At 36.4% G+C, this 23,353-nt stretch overlaps 2 protein-coding genes across 3 annotated transcripts; both read right to left on the bottom strand.

Annotated features, from left to right (window-relative positions):
* Window positions 1–4,366: 4,366 nt before the first annotated feature.
* LOC131166700 (uncharacterized) lies at window positions 4,367–5,065 on the bottom strand. Its single transcript, XM_058125277.1, has one exon. The coding sequence runs from the start codon at window positions 5,063–5,065 to the stop codon at window positions 4,367–4,369; it is 699 nt and encodes a 232-aa protein (XP_057981260.1).
* Window positions 5,066–16,039: 10,974 nt separating this feature from the next.
* Window positions 16,040–22,165, bottom strand: LOC131166884 (wax ester synthase/diacylglycerol acyltransferase 11-like). 2 transcript variants are annotated; one of them, XM_058125501.1, is made up of 7 exons: window positions 21,529–22,151; window positions 19,120–19,671; window positions 18,117–18,183; window positions 17,492–17,601; window positions 16,949–17,158; window positions 16,671–16,808; window positions 16,040–16,398 (listed from the first exon to the last, which is right to left on the bottom strand). In XM_058125501.1, exons 1-7 carry the CDS (start codon window positions 21,796–21,798, stop codon window positions 16,231–16,233), a joined length of 1,515 nt encoding a protein of 504 aa, XP_057981484.1. In that variant the 5' UTR covers window positions 21,799–22,151; the 3' UTR covers window positions 16,040–16,230. The 2 variants fall into 2 exon arrangements, with proteins under 2 accessions (XP_057981484.1, XP_057981485.1); XM_058125502.1 differs by lacking the exon at window positions 16,671–16,808 and having other exon boundaries at window positions 21,529–22,165.
* Window positions 22,166–23,353: the final 1,188 nt, after the last annotated feature.

The following is a 23,353-nucleotide window of genomic DNA, read 5'->3' as shown; positions in this document are numbered from 1 at the left end:
ATGGCTCCAATATAATTGGGAGAATTAAAGGATCAGTCATAGGGTTTATTAAATAAAAGGTTTATTAGATCTAGTGTATCGCTCTAGGGAGCTCCATTTTTATTTGTAAAAAAGAAAGACGAGACTATGAGGATGTGCATAGATTATATAGAAATAAACAAAGTAACAATTAAGAACATGTATCCTTTACCCCATATAGATGACTTATTTGATCAGCTTCAGGGTACACGGGTCTATTCCAAGATCGACCTCCGGTCAGGTTATCATCAGGTGAAAGTTAAATCAGAAGATGTTTCGAAGAAAGCTTTCAAGACCAGGTATGGGCATTATGAATTTCTAGTTATGCCATTTGGTCCGACGAATGCTCCTATTTTATTCATGAATTTGACGAATAGAATCTTTCACCAATATTTTGACCAGTTCATTGTGATTTTCATTGATGACATACTGGTCTACTCAAGGAGTTTTGAGGAGCATGAGACACATCTAAGGCTAGTACTTCAAATGATCACGGAAAAAAATTGTATGTCAAGTTTAGCAAATGTGAATTATGGTTAGAGAAAGCTATGTTTATGGGCATATTATATCAGGGGATGAAATTTCAGTAGATCCCAGCCAGATAAAGGCAGTAGTGAATTGGGCCAGGCCGAGGAACGTTCAGGAAATTAGGAGTTTCTTGGGACTGGCGGGATATTACCGTCAGTTTGTAAAAGAATTCTCAATATTATCAGGGCCTCTGACATGACTAACCAAAAAGAATGTCAGATTTGAATAAGATGATAGTTGTGAGTAGAGTTTCAAGGAATTGAAACAGAGGTTCATCACTACACTAGTATTGACTATTCCATTGGGAGGTGATGGTTACGTGATCTACTGTGACACATCTTTGAGGGGCCTCAGATGTATATTAATGCAGCAGGGCCAAGTATTAGCTTATGCCTCTAGACAATTGAAAATTATCCCACCCATGACCTAGAATTGGTTGCAGTGGTACATGCATTAAAAATTTGGAGGCATTATCTATACGAAGAGAGATGTGAAATATTTTCAGACCATAAAAGTTTAAAGTACTTCTTCATGCATAAGGAGTTGAAAATGTGGCAAATAAAATGGTTAGAGCTCATCAAGGATTATGATTGTACTATCAGCTATGATTCAGGTAAAGAAAATGTGGTGGCTGATGCGCTGAACTGAAAATCCATGATAGCGACATTGTTAGCAGCAGAAATTCAGCGCCCGATCTAGATAGACTTGGGGAGGCTAAGTGTAGAGTTAGTAGAGAGTGATCACAATGCATTTATTACCAACCTGGTGGTATAGCTTATCCTACACGAAAGGATTAAAGCAGCCCAAAAAAATGACATAGAATTGATGAAGTTGATAGAGAAGGTAAAGGACAGACACAGAGAGGAAACCCAAGTACCACAGCAAATGATGAATCATACCAAGACGAACCCTGAGTACCATAGTAAATTCTAAAAATTATGAAAAGGATCATCTGAATGTTAAAGACATATTTTAGGATTCAAAGACCTGTGCCCCTATCTCAAAGTTGTCATTCTATGTCCGGGGTCAGCTGCCTTAGTTTCAAAGGATGTCATTCTGTACTTGGGTCAACTATCCCAGTTTCAAATATCCTCAGGACAAGAATGATTCAATCAAGAATTTAAAAGGGTTATTCAAAAAGCCTATTCAATAGGATAAGTATGAATGAATGGTGCTCTATTACTATATGTATGCATGTGGCTAACTGTGATCTTGAATGCAGGGATATATGCATGTTGCATGAAATAATGTATATGCAGTGTGTATTTTCTTTTCTATACAATGCATGAAATGCATGTTGATGCATGAGCTTTCTTCTTCCAATGTGCTAGTAATCAACAATCTCAACTCTATCATTAGCCATTTTTCAAATTCCAATCCAATATGAGGGTCCCCGAATTGGTTCTATCATTTGCCCCAGTTACATTCTCGGCCAAGCTTTCAACTTCTGATCTGCCCTAGTTACATTCATATGTAACTATCCTTGACCAGATTTTCAAATTCCACTTGAGTAAACAAATCTGAATTAACTCCTAGTGAATCAGCGAGCATTGTGGGATACTTCTTTGACTATCCACTCATTCTTTGAAGCTTTTGAGGGACGAAAGGGGTTTTTGTAGATGAGTAATCATGCATTTTGGACATTAATTTGCAAGTCAAAAGGTCATACACACAAAATAGATGTTCTACTATGTTCATGCTATTTTGAAAGGAAAATTTTATACTTGCATTCGAAAGTCATGTTAGTCTATCAGGCTGGATGACTAATTTTCTTCCTTCATCCATTGCCCCAGTTTTGAAGAAGGAAACATTTCCCTTTCTGTCTTTTTTTGGAAAGCCAATGTCACTTTCTTGTTCAGGCTATTTGTTCGTACTTTATTGAAACTCTACCCCTATTTTGATCTCAATATGGACTTTGGGACTCAAGACGAAACATAGGCCTCGAGATACGGGTTCTCATAAAAATAAGGAAACTAAGGCTAAAAAATCCCTTCCCCAAATGATATCTTCTACCCCAGTTTGTGGCAAAGCATTTGCAAAGTATCGACCGAACATGTCCTTTTGAACAAGCTGCCTATGTGCCCTTTCAGGATTAGGTTATTACGTAGTTTAAACTCAACATTGAGTCTGACAGATCATTAGAGACAACAATGCGTACCAATTTGGTCAGGTCTTTTGATAGGACTAAAATGTAGGCTTAGGGGATAAAGGTCAAAGAATAAAGGGGAATAATAAGGTTCAAATTTTGTTGATATTATCAAAGGTAATCATTGGTTGAGGATCACATGTGGTGTATGTCCCTTATTTTCTTTTTCTCTTTCTTTCTTTTTTCTATTTTTCATGCCTTCCTTTTGCTACACCTTTCATAATCTTTTATGGAGGAGTTTAAACTTCATTTTCATTCGATCTCCATTTAGGACTAAACCTTTTAAAATTACCCCAGTGTGGGGTGTGATCCTTTGATGGGATAAATCAAGAATTGAATATTTTGAGCTCAATGGGGTTAGAAAAATAATTTTTAGTTTCTCAATCCTCTTTCTAGGTAGCTATAAAAAGGGTCTGCTATCATTTTAGGTAGTCAATTGTTGTCTCCTATAATTTGTTAGACTTCTGCAATTCCGAACCCAACTTAATTTTGGAAAATGACTTTTTAGAAGAAAAGGCTTGACATCTAGGCTCAAATTGTGTAACAAGTGATAAGTCAATGCTTGGTTCTTTTTGTAGGAAAACCAGCCGACCAAGGATGACCATCTATCATTTGATCAAAACAAAAGTGATGAGCAGCATAAACCTATGGAACAAACAACACTATTTCATGCTTTTTGATGCGTAAATCCATAGGGTGAGGAAAATTGTTTCATCCTTTTTATCCTCCCTTTCTTAGCTTGAACTTTCATCATTTTATGGCTCATGAATACTGGTATTGTTGTTTTCCTAATTCTCATATGAAACACAAGCAAACAAATTCTTGGCACTTGAGTTCATAATGAAAATACATAATTTTATTGAATGAAATAGTCAAAGGATTACAAAAGAAAAACAAAGATAACAAAAGCATCACATGAAGTAAGTCAAATAGCAAAAGGTTTTCCACTTCAGTGATTGAAACACAGATCAATTTATTCAGGCTATGGTGGAATCTTTGTCATTAGCATGCTTCTTTGCTCCTTCTCAGTTCCCAAGCCTTTAATTGCTGCCTTTCTCGTGGTTGGGTAAAGGATCGCTCTGAATTCCAGACTATTAATCATCAAAATGCAACGACCCCACATCCCTCAGCGTTTGTACCTTGTGTTTGAAAGCCCAACCAGCGCTCGATGGTGAGCCCAATAGCGTTGGCATGATATGTGCATTGGGCTTCTAGGTCGTACCAATGCGGGAAAGGGGGTAAAATCGGAGTCCCCAAAATGGTTGACACCATGTTATACTCTTTCAATTGAGAGAATAAGTTCGAATATGTCATTGGAATGGGGTCTATCTTCCTGACGTTCCTTTGGATACCCTTTTCTTGTGCTTGGTTAATTGGATGGGTGGGGATAGGCTCGGGAGGAACCATTTGAGGCCTCACACCTGTATGTGCAATCTAATTAATGGTGGGTTTGACAACAAAATTTTTCTTAGGTCACTGATTTCTACCTCCCTAATGATAACACTCCTGAACCATTTGAGCTTCCTCATCCTTCTTCCTACCTATCCACTTTTTGCCCGGACCAGTCTCATTTCCACTATCCTTGACTAGGCCCACCTTGATGCTGGCCTCAATCCTAACTCATATGGCCACGGTGTCCATGAAGTCATAGGGAGTTGCTCCCTGAAGATGTCCTCAGTAGGGGTCTTTCAGTGTACTAACAAACAGGGAAATAACTTCTTGGTCACCTACCGAGGGGTCAACTTGGACTGCCAAGTCTTGCCATCTGTAGGCATATTCTTTAAAGGTCTCAGTAGACTTCTTCCTCATTTCCAATAGGGCCATCTGATTTGACGCCATGTCCATGATGTGTCGGTACTGAACTACAAAAGCAGTAGCCAAATCTCCCCATGTGCAGATCTGTGTTCTATCTTGATGGATATACCACTTGGCCATCGTTCCAGTTAAACTGCTCCTAAAATAGTGCATCGTTAACTTTTCATTGTCAAAGTATGCGGCCATTGCCTGGCAGTACAGCCGCAAGTGGGTCTGAGGATATTGGGTCCTGTCCAACTTTTCAAATTCGGGCACCTTGAACTTAGGTGGAAGGACCACCTTGGGCACCAAGCATAGATCCACAGGGTTGATATAGTTGGACACATAGGTCCCTTCTATAGCTCTTAACTGCTCCTTGAGTACGTCATTGTGGTATTCTGCTACGGTCTTGCCTGCACCCACATCTGCCGTCATTAACGGAGACATCTCAACTCCTGATATTGGCACCATTGGGATAAAGGTGGCTGCACTCAGCGGTGGGATCTCTAGGATAACTTGTGGTGGTTTAGATGATTGCCCATAAATATGTGTGAATCCTCGAGGATGGATGGGATCCATTTCTACTTCATTGTCCTACACTTGAACTATTTTTCCTTCTTTCAGTAGCAAGTCCGGTATCCTTTTAAATTGACTGCTCAACTCCTTCTGTCCTTGCTTTATGCCTAGGATGCGGCTTTCTAATTGCTCTGCCATGACTTTCACTTTACTCCTGGTGTTGTAAAGGTGGGCTGAGGTGGGATCAATGTTGAAGTTCTAGGTTTTGATTTGACCTGATTTTTTAGGAAGTTGGAATAAGATTACTGACTTATCAGAGAACAACATGCATGCATGTATGCATGTAATGCAACCTAAACAATCATTTGGCCAAGGTTTCGGAAAAACTCCATTCATTAATGATCTTAGGAATAATCTGTTTTCCTTCTTGACGAGGTGTCTTCAGAGATAAAATTTGACTCTATGAATGAAATGGGCTTTTTCTGTAATATTGGCCAAGTGATAAGGATGCCTAAGTGGATGTAGAAAGTACAACACACAACATTTTCTAGACATATGTATGAAAGACATATACTACAACATGTGGAAAAGGATGTGGCTTCTGTCCTAACTCGGGGTGAGGTATATACAGGATTCTCAGAGTCTTTATCCTAGGTGAAGGATTTAGAATGCAACATGTGTGGTTGGCCTCAAATCCCTAGCGAAAAAAGGTCTCCATATTGAAAATTCATCCTACCTCACAGAGGTCTAGACAAAGCTCACACTGAGCGGAGTGGTTCATGGGTCCCATCAAACTCTGCCACGAAGGGACTAAAACTATTACATTCCTTTATAATCTTAGCAGGGAAAGCTCGGGTATAGAGTTGTGAATGGGTGTGAACTCATGTTTTAGCCTAAACTCTTTACCCCACATTTATCCACATGTTTATTCAAACAAAAAATGGAAACAAAATTTTAATCACTCATGCTTATTCAAATAGTAATGGAAATAAAATATTCATAATTAACTATAATTAACCAAAGAGATGGGTGCAGCATGTATGACCTGGCACAAAGTATATACAAAGGACTAGATCAAGCCACATGGAGAAGGATGAGGTTCCCGTCCCAAACCCAGGTGGATTTGTCTATCATACTGGGTTCTTCAAAGCTCTATCCTTGGGAGGGCGTCCTGCAAGTAATCGTGTGTAGTTAGGTTCTAATCTTTATTGATGACAAGTCCCCATATTAAACTTCAATCCTCCCTCACAGAGGTCCAGACAAAGCTTGCACTAAGCGGAGTGGTTGGCGGGTCCCATCAAGCTTTAGTTACGAAGGAACAAACACTATTACACTCCTGACTATTCCTAGTGGGGAAAGCTCACGTATAAGGCGTGAGAGTGTGTGAACTCATATTTTTATCCTACTTTCTCTTCCCTAAATTCATTAACATGTTTATCACAAAAATATCCACAAGCCATATCATGCTTATTCAGTCAACAAAATAGTCATGATTAAAGGTAGGTATCCACTTATTTAATCATGGTTACCATAATTTTTACAAAATTCCTGCAATTAAACAATCGTATGGACAACATGTACAAAATGGAAAGGAGTTATCAAGAAGGCTTATTTGATTTAAGCTTAAGGATAATCCTCAATTAATCATTGGCTCGACTCTCGAGATCCGCAGTGAAGTCACCAAGCTGTCACAACGTCCTAAACCCACCAAAACACTGGCACAAGTGCACCTGCAAACTGGGAAAAATGGACATGAATTTTGAAAAAAGAATATTATTGTGGAATACATGGTGTGATGGAATCGCCACTAACCTTTTGAAGTGTGGTTAGAACACTTGACTACTATCCAATTAGGGGTAGAATCGGTTTGCGCTACCAAAGTCGGGTTCGGGAGTACAGTTACGCGAGGGGAAGGTATTAGAACCTCCTACACGCCTATTCTCACGAATGGTACTAGATTAATTGAAGATTATCCTACCAGTTAAATGTAATAAGCCTTTGAGATTACTCCTCTCCAAAAATCGAAAAAATGAAGGTACTATGTAGGTATTCCCTCAGAATTGGGACATATCATACTCTGAAGAGTTCATTGCCTCCCTATGCAATCATCGGGATTTAAAAAACGAGAAAATAGGGTACAAAGTACGCTCCTAGGGTTTTTGAAATTTGTAGGATTCATCTGTGAAAAAGTGATATTCTAGGAGGTTTTGAATTCATTTGGGGATGAAAAATGAGTTTCTTATTGAAATGTAATTTTTATGTTTTTCTATGATTTTTATGAACTTTTATGTGATTTGTTTTTTTTTAGTATGAAAGCAATTTTGATCTCAAAACTATTATTCATGATTTCTAATTTTTAATTGAAAAAATATAAAGACAATTAAGCAAAAACAATAGGGATTGAGCCAAAATATATTTTTTAGATTTTTCTCCGAAATTTTCTAATTTTTTTTGGTGATTTTCCTAAGTAAAAAGAACAATCTTGGGTTAAAAATTTATTTTTGTGAATTTTTTGTACTTTATGTGATTTTTTAAGAATAGGAAATATTTTTAACAATGAAAACTAACTTAAAATGTTTTTTTAGAAATTTTCTTGATTTTCTAGATTTTTTGATAATTTTTCTGAGTTTGTGAATGAATTTTATTTATCTAAAACAAATAAACAAGAAAATAAAAAGAAGAACCGGTGGAAAACTGGTTTAGGGGGGTTTGAACCGATCAAACGTTGACTGATCCAGTGGGAGACTAATTTAAGGTCGGTCAAGGCCAGTCCAGGTGTCGCACCATGAGTGGCTAGGGGCGCTTGGCATGGACCTGTTACGCAGAAAGATCCTGAGCATTCATGGGGACAAAGATCCCATGGCTGACAGGGGGTCGTCTAGCATTAAAGGCGAAGGAGCGATGGTTGCCACACATGCAAAGGGTGCGGGATTCAGACAGGCAATTGCTCCGGAGTGATTTGAACCATCCATGCCAGCTCAGATCATGTGGTGGGGAGAGTGGGGTCGAACAGCTGGATAAAGGAGGTTCACATTAATCGTGCGGGAGACGGTCATGCCACGTGGTGACGAGCGCAATGAGAGGCATAGGTACACTAAATGCTCTCTGATGCACACAAATCCTTGGCCGTTGATGCATCAAAGATCAAACGGCTGATGAGGAAAGCCTACGTGGTCGCAATCTAAAGCGTGGATGTGGGCAACAATCAATGGTTAGGATCTGGCCGAGGGAGCAGGATCGCCACGTGGCGTTGAGTGGGGACCGTGTAGGGCTTCATTGTGGGAGGAGATGGCAGCATTTAATGCTCTCGACCAAAGGTGATCTGAACCCTTGATGGGTGGTGAGATCGGACGGTGGAGGAACCAAGGGATCCTTAAGTATTGATTGCCCACTGAAGACGGACACGTGCCGGTTTGCGGTTGGAAGGACATAGCTCATCAGGTGCAAATTTATCCGGGCCGTTAATGGGAGGGTGTAGCCCAACGGTGGATGGAGAGCCACGTATCACATTTGATTGAACGGGCTAGGGGATACCACGTGCAGCCATCTGACGGCTCCAAGGCTTAAGATACTTAAGCCAAAATTTTTTTCTTTTTTCATTTCTCACATCTCACCCTCGCAGCAGTCTCTCTCTCTTCTGTTCTTCCTCATGGGTGAAACTTTAGTGTTTCTTCTGCAACTCGCCCCTACTCTCTCTCTCTTCTATCATCCTCTGTATTTCTCTCTTCTCTCTTTCACCCTCTCTATTATTTCCTCTAAAACTCACTCCTTCTTCATGTCACTTCCCCGAAAGACCTAAGGTTTTGAAACCATAAGGTCTTTTCTCTTTCCAAAGACACCACATGAAACCTCTCCTTTCACTTTAACCCCCTGTGATTAAATCTGGATTGATCTAAGGTGCTCCGAGGGCTGACAGTAGACGTATCTTGAAGATTTTGAAGGGGATGGCTTGGTATGGACTTTGGAGAGGTTCTCTCGAAGTTCGAAAAAAGGATAAGTTCTCTTCCAACTCCATTTTTACTTTCTCCTTTTTCTCTTTCTGAATTTTTAATGACTGCTTGAATAGTGGTTGCTTATGGTGTTCTATGGTTGGCTTACAACTACATCTCAGGCCCTCTGGTTTGCCAGGGTTAGGGTTCAGGTGTAAGACGAGTCGACTCATCTTCTACTCAGTGAGTTGGGGTGTGTCGAACCAGGCGAGTCAATCCGAATGGGTTGTGTGATCCCGGGTGACCCCGAGTGAGCCACATGGCTATATCACGTGTGGGCTTAATACGTGTGAAACTGGGCTTTGGGTTTGGTTCATATTTATAGTGGGCTTGGTCTGGAAATGTTGGGCCAGGTGGTTTTAAGAAAAACAAGGTGGGCTTGGGTTTATTTAAGTGGGCTGTCCCACTCATTTCTTTAAAACAGGGTCTGACTTATTTTTAAAATGGGTAAGCCCACTCACTTCTTTAAAACAAGGCCCGATCTATTTTTTAAAATGGGTCGGCCTACTCATTTCTTTAAAACAAGGCCCAGGTTTATTTTTAAAATGGGTTGGCCCGCTCATTTCTTTAAAACAAGGCCCGTGCTGTTTTTTAAAACGAGCCGGACCACATGGATTTTAAAAAGAGAAACAGAGCCCAAAGGACTTTAAAAAACTCAAACAAGCCCAAATGGATTCTAAAACGTGGCCCAAAGTCAATGAGCTAAAAGGGGCAGACAGATCCAAACCCGGGTCAGGGACCAAGTCCGAGTCTGAGCTCAAGTCCGAGACCTGAGAGCAGGGGGTACCCGTGTTCACATTGCGCACACAATTCGCAGCATGACTTGAAATAAGTAAATGAAAAAAACAAAAAGGATATGGGGATTTTACCTTGGCCTCTCTTCTCCTTCTTCTTCACTACTCCCTCATCTAATTATCTATTCTGGAACCTAGTTTTAAATTAGTTCCTTCTACCTTCTGTGCTCTGAATTCTGCAAGTTCTTCTCCTCTTCTCCCTACACCGTGTGCTACGGAGCTCACACCTATTCTCACCCTTCCCTTGTTTCCTTTGCTTTGGCAGACTCTCTCTCTGCTCTCTATCTTGACAGAACTCACTCTCTATTTTTCTCTATTTGGCAGGGTGCCTTTGCTTCTCTCTAACTTCTCATTATTTTTGCAGAGTGTCTCTATATTATCTCCAGTGGCTTTCCAATATGCTCTGATTCCCTATTTATAAGAAGTCTGGGTGGCCTCATGGCGCCAAATTTACTAACAGAATGCCTTTATTCCCTACGCTGGCAGGGAATATTTCAATAACCAATTTTGTCTTGTGCATGTGCTTTTCCATTTTTCTTTCATTCTTTGAACTTCCAGCTAACCACCCCCTTTCTGTTGTTTCTTCTGTGCACAGGTCCCTGGAAGATCCAGGTGGCAGATATGGATTGGAGATCATGGAATTTTTATTTGTATTTTATATTTATTATTTTTTGTATTTTCTTTTTTTGTTACTGTAACCTGCATGTACCTCCAGGTTTTGTACACTGTAACACTCCTGCGTGTACATCTACTGCACGTGTCCTGCCACCCCCTAATATAATGTGCGTGGGACTTTTCAATTTTGACTCTAAAATTGGTTGACCAATTTTGACTTAAAAGAACTTGGTTATTACAACATGACCTTAGCATCAAAACAAAATCTTGGTTTTAAAATTAAAGGACCCTCTCAATTAAAAATATAATTAAAGAACTAATTTCACAAATTAAACATTAAAGTTTAGCTTTCAATAAAATAGTGTTTAATTTTTGTAATTCAATGGTTTAGTAAAATTTAATTTTAGATTAAAAAGGACTATAACTGAGAATTTTAGTAGAAATGAAAATTTTCCTAAAATACCAAGACTAAATGTTTAGAACTTATTATTTCCAAAAGGGTGGTAGGGATGAATTTTGGAATCCGGGGTCCTCAACCAAGGAGATTCATATTGCAAATAAATTTTATGAAAAACCCGCTTAAAACTAGAATATAAAGGATTTGAAAAACTTTTTTCCTAAAACACCAGGACTCGACTTGAAATTGCAAAATTATTTTGGGAAGACTGATTTTTTTAAAATGGGACTTCAATTTTGAAAAGGACTCAAAACTGAAACAATTGACACTTTAATTTGGTTTAAAGTCAACTATACTATATCAGGTTTTTTTAGGAAGGCCTAGTAAAAATTAGTACTGTGTCTACACCCCTTATTTGTCTAGTTTAGCGGGAGAATAGCAAATATAATTAACACAATTTCTCTAAAACTCCAAATACTGTTTTCACCTCTTACAAGCCAAAAACCCTATTCTTGCTTGTTCTTCTTGCTAAAATTCCTTTGGTAAGAATATTTTGGAGGTTGTTCATTTTAGCTTACACTCTCAATTTGTTTGATTGATATTTATCTATTGAGAGTAAGCTTGAGTTTTCTTTGGAAATTTAAATCATAAATCTTCTTTAAGGAAAACTCTCTAGAGTTTGTGTGTCTTGCATCTTGGTTGCAAGATTCAAGGGCTTGTTGTTTTGTGCCATTGTGAAATATATTTTTCAACAAGCTAGTTTCAAATATCTCTCACACTTATTTTATAAACAATCTTTGAGATATTTAATTTGGGTTGTGTTAAACTTCCTTTGATTATTTCTTCGTTGAATATAATATCTTGAATCAAAGGTTGTACTCTCACATATACATACACTCATACATCTTAGAGATTTCACATATTGGATCTCACTTGAGCATTAGTTCTTATCATTTGTGAGTTCATATATTTTAGATCATAATATTGTACAAATCTGCTTGAGTTAGAAGCATTGAAATTATTGACTCTATGAGTCATTTCCAGTTTTGATAATGAAAAATACTTTGGTATTTGATGGTTGCCAAGTTTGTGTGCAAGTTCTCACTGATAAGTTTATATAATGGCATGCGGCAACCTGAAAAGAAGTGAAGACCCCAACACATTTATTTCTTGTTGTAATGTTTTTGAGTTTGTAATAGTAATTATGATATTGGTCTGCAATAATCTTTGCATGTCATGCATGTTGGTAATTGTAAGCTCAAAAAAACCGTAGTTTGACCATAAAGACCGAATGACTTTAGGGCATCCTTGAAAAAGGAAAAGACTTGAAAATACCCTAGATTCCTACACATTGAACACAAATTCCCCATAATCACTTACATTATCAGGGGAAAGAATTGAAATAAAATTGGACAAAATAGGGAAACTATGAGAGAGCTCGGGCAACCGAACCTAAGTGAACAAATCACCTCGGGTGCCTGAACTGTTGAGAAGTCAACAGTTTGGCCATACTTCGGATGACCGAACATATTTTGAGCGTATCTCCCTCGGGCACCCAAACCTATGTCAGGTTCCTTTTCAACTACCCGGGTACCCGCACGATTATGTTCAAAATAGGGCTCGGGCGACTGAATTAGCTGGTTTGGTTAATCGAACCTAGGACCGGGCACCCGAACCTTCGAACAAATGTTTCTGACTTTTGTTCGGGCTACCGAACCTACGCACAGGTGACCGAACTATTTAAAATGGGCATTTCAAGATGAATGGGCGACTGAACCTTGGTTCAGCCACCCAAATCTTGTAGGTTAAATTATTTCTTACCGGGGTTAAAATTAAGTAAACATGGTTAATTTTACTAAACCTTTTTAAACAAATTTAAGAATACCCTGTGTGTCCCTCAACGGTCATAATTTACCCTTTTTCTATATATAGGGGTTCATTTGTCAAGATTAAGTGTGGATTAGCAAATAGGATTAAGCCAAAAACTCTCTCAAATTTTCCAAACCCTTTTTGCTCATATTACCTCCATACACTCTACAACTTTGATTTAATTGATTAACTAAGTGTAGTGAGAGTGCTTAGAGTGTTTATACATTATTTCATATTGCTTATAACTCTCATTTGTATTGTTTATTGGTTGATTTTGATATTGAGAGTTAAGAAAAAGTTTTCCCACAAGTTTTCTTTGATAAATCTAGTGTTGGGAAAAACTTATTAGTTTAAGGATCTTTGCATTGTCATTGCAAGATTCCTATAACTATAATTTTGTGTGCAAAGGATTTTACAAGTTATAATTTTTCAAACAACTCTTGTGCCTATTTTATCGAGAAAAATAATAATGAGTTGGTTTGATTATTGTTTGCAGCATCTTTGAAACTCTAATCTAGTATTGAGATTTGATATATCTAGTTTCAAAGAAATAGCTTGATTAGAACACTCTTAAGCATATCAGTAATCATATCTTATTGAGTGTGACTTGCACAAAAATACACATCACTGAACTTACATTTCTTACATTGTTGATGTGTGGTTAATTGATTATATTGTGCGTTTTGGGTACATATTTGTTTTACTTGAGAGGCATAATCACTATACCGGTTACTTTGTGAAACATATTGTTGTATTTCCAAGCGTGGCCTGAGGGGGTTTGATCTAGCCCGGAAGGATCAGGTTGGGGTCAGCCCTGTGAATTTGACCTAGGGCCTTCTCCGCCCCACAAGGAGAGTTTGTAAAGGTTGAGGTTAGCCCTATGCTAATTGACCTGGTTGTATTAGGTGCCGCTCCACCCGTTAAGTGAGCTATTAGTGGAATCCTCGTGCTTGCGAGCTAGAGGTGGGGACGTAGGCACGGTTGGCCGAACCCCGATAACATATCTCGTGTGCACTCTTTATCTTTTTACAATTTACATTCCTTCATATGTATGTTATAGTTGGTGAATGTTTCGTATAATTTTAATTTCTGCTCGTTATATTTATCTGCGCATTTGGAACTGCATAGAAAAACCCTAGGTTGTGAATGTATTGCTGCTATTTAGGTCAAACCTAGGAAAAAGTTTTAAATTCCAATTCACCCCCCCCTCTTGGGGTTGCACCAACTATATCCGGAATTGTACACGAAATTATTTGATTATTTGTTGTAGTTCAGGCGTGGCCTGAGGTGGGTCTTCTCTATCCCATAAGGAGAGTTTGTAAAGGTTGAGGTCAGTTTTGGTAAATTTGACCTAATATTGTATTCGGTGCCGCTCTACCCGTTAAGTGAGCATTAGTGGAATCCTCGGGCTTACGAGTTGCGGAGGGAATGTAGGCAGTATTAGCCGAACCCTGATAACATATCTTATGTTTGCTCTTAAATTCCAGCACTTTGATTTCCTACACATGTTTGTTTATTATGAATTTGTACATGATTTAAATATTGTGAATGTTTGGGATAAACTGAGCATGTTGTACTTGCCTTGATTATCTACTTAGTTAAATTCTTGTTGGGTAATTGGTATTTGTTCTAGACAAACCCTAGGTTATGGTATACTGCTATTAGATTAGTTATACATCGGAAGAAAGTTTTAAACTTCCAATTCACCCCCCTCTTGGGAATACACCAATTCCAACATTTGTTGTCCGCAAATAATTATCTTTATTATTAGGGTAAAAGACACTCATCTCTCCCGTGGTTTGGCAAATAGGCACTAACTTCTCCTAAGATTTAAAAATTATAAAGACCTTTAATTTTTTAAGGTTTCAAGAATTCTAGAAACCTTCCCTAAGGTTTGCTAAGAAAACACCAATGTAGCCCTTATATTTTGTAAAAAGACAAGTCTTTTGAGGTGTATAAGTGTCTTAAAAATCAAATGTCAAGAGATGTCAGTGACATCTTTGGAACCTTATGGGAGGCAAATAGGACTTTTGAAACTTCAAGGAGGCTGTTATCTTTTTTCCAAATCACAAATATGGTTAGTATCTTTTGCCCTTATTGTAATTGGTATTTTCATTTGTGGTGTCATTCTCGTTTCTTACTATCCCTATGTTTTTTCCTCAAATTACTGAACTTCCTTTTTTAACATTGTTGCAATCATCCTCTGTTTTATTTTTCTCGAAACAAAAAAAAGTTAGGAAAGAAGACCCACAATCCAATTTGATATTGTTCTCATTCAACTCTCAAAAACATGTTCAAACTAAGAATGAACAACAACATTTGCTCAACAATAATAACCTTCCATTGGCCCTAAACATGTTCAAACAAGGAATGAGTGAGAACATTTGTTCAACAATAAATAATCTTTCAGTGACCCAATTAAGTAGTTCAAGGCAACCTACCTTCATTATAGACGTGGCTACCTAAACCCCATGGACTTGTGTCTGAAGATCAAACGCACCACCTCTCTAGCTCTCCTAAAAGATCCAAATAGCCTATCTATCTTAATTTCTAAACCTCATTGCATTAGGGTGGCACCTCGTACCCATTTTTTCTCTTTATCATCTTCCATGCATGTGTGAATTTCCTATGACAAGAACCAAGAGTTTCAAATCTTACCTACCAAGTTCTAAGGGATGGCTTGCTTAGTTCAATCACTATGAATTGACTTGGTCATTATATAGGCAATTGTTATGTAATTTGCCTACTATTCTGTGTACATTAATGTTTGGAAATTGTGAAACTTGAAATTAAGACCAATAAATTAGAGCTGGAAAGGGACCATGGATCGCTTTTGGGATTCACAAGGTAATTATGAAATTGTGCAACACTTTAAGGCTTTTGCTTAGATAAGCATGGAAGAGAAATTGAGTCATGAATCATTGAATTGATTTGGAGGTAATAATTGACTAGTCATGCACAAGTGTCTTGAGATAGTAATTTATCCCCTCGTATAACCATAATCTCACACCCTACCTTATCGGTACGTAGACCTTTTGGAGAAAGATTTTAGCTTAGAGACCAATTAATCAAAAGTGATATAACCACACGTACCTAGACGATGCCAATGAACTTATAAACTCGTTATCTCATTTTACACTCCCTTGGTCACCACTTGGGTCGAAGTAGTTGGCTCCTTTTCCCTCTTGAAGTGGATTCATGCATTATGACGACATGCGTTTTTCGGAAGAGAGGTGGCTAAAGTAGTTTCTCTATAGAAATCTCTCAAATAATCAATACAACACATAATGCAATAGTTTCTAATTCAAGATACAAACCACTGCATAATATTTTAGGAATATTTATTAATAAAATTAAATTCACAGAATATATATTTTTATCAAATAATAATCTTTATTTTTAATGAAAGTATCAATGAAAATTACATTATTAGGATGATGAAAGCAAGGCAAATAACAACAAAAGAACTATAAAAAATGATTCAAACAAGAAAAGGGAAGAAGAAGAAGAAGTCGTACATGAAAGTATAATGAATGATGCACATAATTGTGCTACATTATCATGTTATGCATCACGCTTTGCAAGCCCTTTCACAATCACTGCCTCCTTGATAAGCTTTAGTGATTCTTCAATGTCATCACAAAGGTCATGAGAATCAGGAATGGTGTTCTCATCAATCGAGAGTATTAAAGTCATTTTGTTTATGTAACTTTGACAATTTATCATCAGTGCCTGTAGCAAAAGTTGAAGAGACAAACTCACATCATTCTACGCACTTCTATTTTTTATAGGGTCAATCCATTTGGTCGGGGAGATTATTTTCTCTGAAAATAGGTTTAGTATTTTGTTTTTTATGGTATCGTGCAAGAAAGAGAAATATATTTTAACAAAACCTCCATCTAATGCTTGAAATAACTTTGATAAATGAAGAGTGAGAAAATAATTCATATCTTCTCAGTGAGAGAGAGAGAGAAGGCAGCTTTGGTTTGAAAGTAAATACTTACATGAGGTTGTCCAAAACAACCAGGAGCAAGGTAAGCCAATGGATGACCATAGAAACAAACTTCCTCCACGGGTCCAACTAGGTTTGAGAAGCCCATCGTGGTGAAAGTGGGAGCTCTATGAAACAATATGGCTGCAGCCTGTTTGGCAAGCGAGAAAGCTGATTGATTCATTTTCTACGCCCCCACTCATATTTTCTATTATGCATGCATGCATGCAATTAAATGTGCTTAATTAGATGTTGGAAGGATTAATTAATTAGTAGGTAAAACGTACGTACCTTGATGCCCAACAACTTGACAAAAAAATCAGCAATGTAAGAAGTGCCTATAGCTTCAAGAGAATGCTTCTTTCTATCAATAATGGCTTTAGCTGTGCGAACGTAGTCCAAGGGATCATCACGCACTGCCACAGGGAAGGGTAGAAGAACGTAACCGATGTGGTTACCCCATTTGGCTTCTGTTCCCTTCTCCATCATCTCTGCCAAAGCCTGCATGCACAAGTCCATCACGAAAAAAATTAATTAATTAAGAGCTCCAATTTTGATAACTTAATTTGCATTCTATCAATTTTGTATCGATTTTCAAAACTATAATATCATATTCTTGTGAATCCTAGCCTATGATAAACCATCTAATTCATATTCATTCATTCGAAACATTTTTTTTTTTTGCCCATTGGTTTTACATTCTTTGTACTTGTTCAAAGAATGGCTAATTACTAAATTCAGTCGTCTTGTATTTATGTGTTCAAAGAAAGAGGAAAATGTGAAAGAAAACACCCAAACGGGGCATTAAAAGAGCTAGAGAGAAAGATTACTCACATGGATGCCAGCAGAGGGTCTGGTATTAACAAGAAGAGTCGATCTGAGACGCATATTTTTTGGGAGATGATTTTTCTTTTCTGCTGACCCCCGTGCTCTCTTCCTCTCGCCTGTAAAATGGGAGAATGTCTCAGCAAAAAACCCACTTTGCATTCGCATGTAATGCATACACATTAAGTTATGTTGAAATCAAGGATATTATTAAAGGTAAGTTCACGGGTTTGAAAAATTGTGTTAATGAGTGGCGGCTTTCACCCCATGAGTTTGATGCTGCACTATAACATCCAATGTAACACAATGGTGCGTGGTGTTCTCACGTTATCAAAAAGGGGGAAAAAAAAAAATGACCAAAACAAAAATGTGGTTTCGATTATCATATTTTCCCTCTATAAAAATAATATTAAGAATAAAATTTGTTTTCATAAAGTTAAAATTTTAAAATTAAAATTTAATGACATGTATAATTAAAATTTTTTAATTGATTTATTATATTATTTTTTTCATGCGTTCATTGATAATTAAATATGGAAAAATATTCCTTCATATTTTTTTAAAAAAAATATTTTTCACGTTTCAAATGAATTTTTTTAAAGAAATAATAAATAAATAATCAACCAGAGCTCACCATATTTCCTGTTGAGATACCGAGACAAAGCCGCCAATGTGATCCCCATCATAACATCGTTGATGGTCTGTGAAGCCCACAACCAAAACCAAAGCTGTTTAGTTAATTACTAAGACACAGTGATTATGAATAATATTATTTCTTATTAATTTGTTCTCCTTTAAATGTTTAGGAGCGTAAATTTCATGTCATGAATTAAAATTTGCATATATTTAAAAGGCATTTAATATAAATTAATATTGTATTTTTATTCAAATCTTAAAATTCATATTTCCAAACTCAACCCAATTAAGTTTCAATTATTTTTATTTTGCTTAACCATGATTCACAAAAAATTCTATTTAACATACTTGGGATTAGGTCAATTAAATTTTTATTCTCTTGAGGTTTGATTTGTGACTTCTATAATTCGAGATCATCACAGACCCACTTGACATGAGAAGGAGATTGTAATTCATAAGCTTTTCACCCAATATTTGTAGCCTACATGGCATAAGATTTTTGTAGGTCATGACTATAAATATTTTCTTTCTTTCTTATCACTTATCCTTTAAAAGTTAAAATTAAAGGATAAAAATTTCATTTAATATAATTTAAAAAAAAAAAAAGTAAGGGCAAATGACATTTTTACCTATTTGATGTTTGACAAAAAGATAATGGCACTTCCTTGAAAAAATTTTCTTTTTGTAAAATACAAAAGAGGTTTTGTGCTTTTTTGATAAATCTCGTAGAGGTTCCTGAAAATTTTTAAAATCTCAAAAAATTTCCTAAAACTTTTTAAACATGAGATAAGGCCTCTCAATTTTTGAAATCTCAAGAGAGACCTGAAAATTTTAAAATATGGGGAAAGTCATTAATTTTTTGTAAAATCTTTTTTGCCCAAAAAGTAAATGCTTTGAATTTATTTTTATTTATTTTTTATTTTTTCGGTTGGGAGTGACATGTAATTGATAGTGCTCCCAAAAAATTACGTTAAATGCTTAAATAAAAGATATGAACTAACAGCATTCAACGCGTTCTTCACCAACTTAATATCATCCAAACTGACAGTCCGGTGAATGAATCGCCAACGAACAGACTCAGGCGTCGGCACGCCTTTCACAGGTGTCTCCGTATCCTTCAAGAACAGGGTGGTGAGCAAGAACATGAAAACATCGACGACAGTGTTCCATATCAGGCGGAGGCCCCACCAATAGCCCTTGCCGGCGGGAGCGAAATCGGGTTTCTTGGCGGCGGGGATGGTGGGGAGGGCAGCGGGGTCGGAGGCCTTGCGGGTGCAGGCGAGGAGGAGGGACATTAGGGACATGCCGTCGCCGAGGGAGTGGTGGATCCGTAAGACGCCGACGGCCGCCGCCTGCGAGGTCCGGACGTTGAGGAGGTGAAGGTCCCAGAGGGGCTTGGAGAAGTCGACGGGGACTTTGCTGAGGTCGGCGATGTAGTCCTCCACGAACTTGTCGGGGGAGTCCATGTTTGGATCCAGGTCGGGGACTATCACGTGCCTCTCCAGATCAACCTTGGTGGGCACCCATTTCATGTTCCCATTTTCATCCTTCACCTGCGCCGCCATGAAATTTTCATTTCAGAGGCTTGTTTTATGCAGCTCCTCTCTCTCGTACTTCCCCTTTCATCTATTCAAGGTTAAATATGGAAATTCGAAACCCTAATTCTTGAGATGCCCAGGTATTTTAGGTTAAGTGCCTTTTAGTGTGAAAAATAATTTTTATTTTCAAAATATTTTTAAAAAGTATAAAAATACGATTCTATTTTCAAAATTTTTAGATTTCATTTCGGAAAATAAAAAATTGAAGATTTGTTTAATTGCAGAACATATTTTATTTTCATGTTTTTATTTCTCTTTTTTAATATTTTCAAGTAGTTAAAAAATTACACTCTTTAAGCATCAATAGTAATATAAATTTATATTGAATTAATTTCTTTCCAATCCTCATAAAATTCATATTCCCAAACACAGTTGGTTGTATTTTAATTTTTCAAATATTATATAAGAAATTTAAAATATAAAAAATTATTAAAAAAATATCTTCTAACTTTCATATATAAATTTGAAAAATTTAAAACTAAAACAACATATTTGTAATTATTTAAAAAATTAAAATAAAAAAAATAAAATTATTTTCCACGTCAAAACTTTTTATTCTTTTCTATTTATTTATATAACTGTTACGAACTAACAAAAAAAATAAGAAAGACTTTTCTTAATTTTTTTGAAAAACAAAAATAAAATAAAAATAAAAATGCACAAGTAAAAGGATTTTACAAGCTAGGAATTCAAGATTTTTAGAAGGCTTACTTTTTGTAATAAATATTTCATAATTGTTTTTCTTAAATTAATTATAATTTTAATTATTTAAAATATTTTAACAACTTTATAACTATAATAAGAAAAAGCTGAGCATCGTTTCATTACAAGTCCACGTGGCAAAAAAGAGAGGAGAGAGATTATTACTGTTAACTATAATCAAATTTAATCTATTGCTATCATTCTCCAAGTAATAATAATAATAATAATAATAATAGTTTTTAAAACAAACATAATAATAATTTTAAAATTATTTTCATGCCTGTAATGTTTGAAAATAATTTAAAATTTTCAAAAATGAAATGTTAAATACTATTTTTGGATAATTCAAAAAAAAAATATCAGATGGTTTTCAATTCATGAAAAAATAAAAATAAAAAGTATGCAAGCACCATTAAAATTAGATTTTTTAGATGAGCAAATATAAAGCCGAAAAAGAATGAAAAATGGGTCATGTGATCATTTTTTTTCTTCTATTTGACTTTGGGCAAAAATAATTTTTATGCAAATAATTAATTTGATATATTTAAACCTTATGATTGGGTGCTTTTATGTCAAGCTTATTTTTTGAAACTTTACTTATATCTTATAGTACATAATATAAAATTATATTAATTTTCTTCAATTAAAATTTGTACAAAAACTTAAGTATAAATCTCCAAATTTATGCAGCCAAATACAATCTCAGTTTTGTCCAAACTAAAAATAACCTGAAATTAATGCTCCATAACACAAGTTTAGTGTTTGGGAGCTCAAGTTTAAAATTCAGCTTTGACTCTGTATAAGATTGAACAAAACACAATATATAGAAAGTATATGTTGAGGTTATCCCACATCGGTTATAAAAGGATTTGGAGGTCAATATTAAGTGTAAGGGAAAGTGTCACCCTATGAGCTAACTTTTGGAATTGAAAAGGCTCTAGACTGTCCAAAACTGGCATCAGGTTGAATTTGGAAAATAAAATCAATTTTAAGACTGAAAATTCACTGCAAAATAAAAACTCAACTTAAAATTAAAAATAAAATATAAAAATAAATAAAACGGATGCATGGTCCTAGTTAAATGTGAGCAAGCGTATATAATATATATACCTGCAAACTGGAGAAACGGGGTTGCTTGAGAAGGGAATGGGGGAGCTTGTCTTTGACAGTATGGGGGTTGATCGGGATCTTGCTCCCTATTTCTGCTATGATATGCACGTTGAAGTCTGGCTCATGGAACAGCCGTGCCGCCGGGCTCAGAGGCTCTTCTAACTCCGCCGCGCCCACCCCGTTCAACCCATCTCCGGCCGCCGTCTGAATAGGCTTCAGGGCTTTCTTCTTCCTCCATCTAAGCAGAGCAGCTTCTGCAGCAGTGTCCATCAACCTCCGGTTTATCTATCTCTGTTGCTACCTAATTAAGCCCAGTGGCGCGCGCGCGTGTGTGTGTGTGGAGGCCAGGAGATGGATGACGGCCGGAGCTCTGGACTGCAGTAGAAGAAGTACTAGCTAGATCTGCTTTAGCTGGCTGTAGCTAGCTGCTGGTGCGCTGGGCTATATAATACTGTGATCCCTGCAGGAGATGGATGATGGCGACGTGAATACACTCTTTGTGTGAGTGGATTCACCTATTATTTATGAACGAGACTCATCTACTAAATCAATTACATATATCATCATGAGATACAAAACCTGACTTTTTGAAAGGACTCTTCATGGATCTCCAAAGCAATAATATTGGAATCTCAGATTAGCTAATATTGTAAATGTATTTTTGTTATTTACATTTATTATGTTGCTATTACTCTTGGACGGCATGGTAGATGAGCTATGATTAGCTTCTTTTCTTCACTATAGTGTTATGCAATATGACTGGGACTGAGCATGTGTCCCCTGGTATGCTCAGAGTGTGCTTTTACATTCATATTTGATTAATATACATTTACTTTTCCGGATAAAAAAAAACAAATAAGGAGAAATTATCATTATAATTTTACATTGTCGAACAATATACCTATATTCATGAAATCCTAGCAAACTCTTTGTAATGAAAATTTTACATTTCATGCACTACAAGCGAAGTAGCCTTTCTACTTCAATTGAACAATTTCCTAAATTTTAATTACTACTTTAATAATTCAAATATGTGAATAAATAAATAAATAAATAAAGAGTCAAATGCAATTTATCTATGTAAATTAAAATTGTTGTTGTTCAATTTGATTAATTTTTCCTAACCAGTTAATTTCGATTGAAATAAAAAGATATGTTTAATAATGATATATTGACTTCTTGATAATAGCTAACTTCTAAAATGAAAAAGAAGTGTATGAATCTTTCCCAATGTTGTGTTAATTAGATATAATTTTAGTATTATAAGAAACTAAATAAAATTTGGTGATGTAGAGAAAAAACTTTAAATGAAGAATACAACCACTTTTTGAAAGAAGAGACCCAAGTTTATTTGATTGAATAAAAAGTCCCCTACAAAAATAGATTATGTGTGTGTATGGTCCCATGTATTTGCTGAAATTTGCATTCTCTAAGAAATTTTCATATGGCCATCCTATTGAAGTAATGGACCATCTTGTTCCTGGTCTCACTAGAAGGTAATAGTTGAATGTTCGGCAATTTATCTTGTACAAGAGTTTATCTTTGTTATCAATAAGGTATAGGTGGACTTCTTGCTTTATTTTTTAACCTTGCTTCTTGGGTTTTGAAGGGAAGGTGTTCCTTAATTTGGGGGCTGATATGCCCTCACTTGCATTTCTTTTTTTTTTCTTTTTCCTTTAGTTACAAGGATCATCACGGGAGAAGCAAAATTCCCCGAGCACACCAATTTGTTGGTGTCAAAAATCAAACACCAACCTCCAAGTGATTAGAATCATAACAAAATTTCTTCCGACCCCACAATGGATGCCAATGAAATTGTTGTGCC

Source organism: Malania oleifera, chromosome 10 (genome assembly GCF_029873635.1).
Source record: "Malania oleifera isolate guangnan ecotype guangnan chromosome 10, ASM2987363v1, whole genome shotgun sequence".
Taxonomy (NCBI): Eukaryota; Viridiplantae; Streptophyta; class Magnoliopsida; order Santalales; family Ximeniaceae; genus Malania; species Malania oleifera.
The sequence above is the reverse complement of the archived record's forward strand: the minus strand, read 5'-3'. Positions and strand labels throughout refer to the sequence as shown.

Excerpts from the sequence above, each read along its gene's own strand:
- LOC131166884 (XM_058125501.1), bottom strand. The coding sequence starts at position 21,798 with ATGGACACTGCTGCAGAAGCTGCTCTGCTTAGATGGAGGAAGAAGAAA. Across the intron at positions 19,672-21,528 it reads CCCGTTTCTCCAGTTTGCAG|GTGAAGGATGAAAATGGGAA; the intron begins GTATATATATTA and ends ATGGCGGCGCAG. Across the intron at positions 17,159-17,491 it reads GACCCTCTGCTGGCATCCAT|GCTTTGGCAGAGATGATGGA; the intron begins GTGAGTAATCTT and ends TTGTGCATGCAG.
- LOC131166700 (XM_058125277.1), bottom strand. The coding sequence starts at position 5,065 with ATGGATCCCATCCATCCTCGAGGATTCACACATATTTATGGGCAATCA.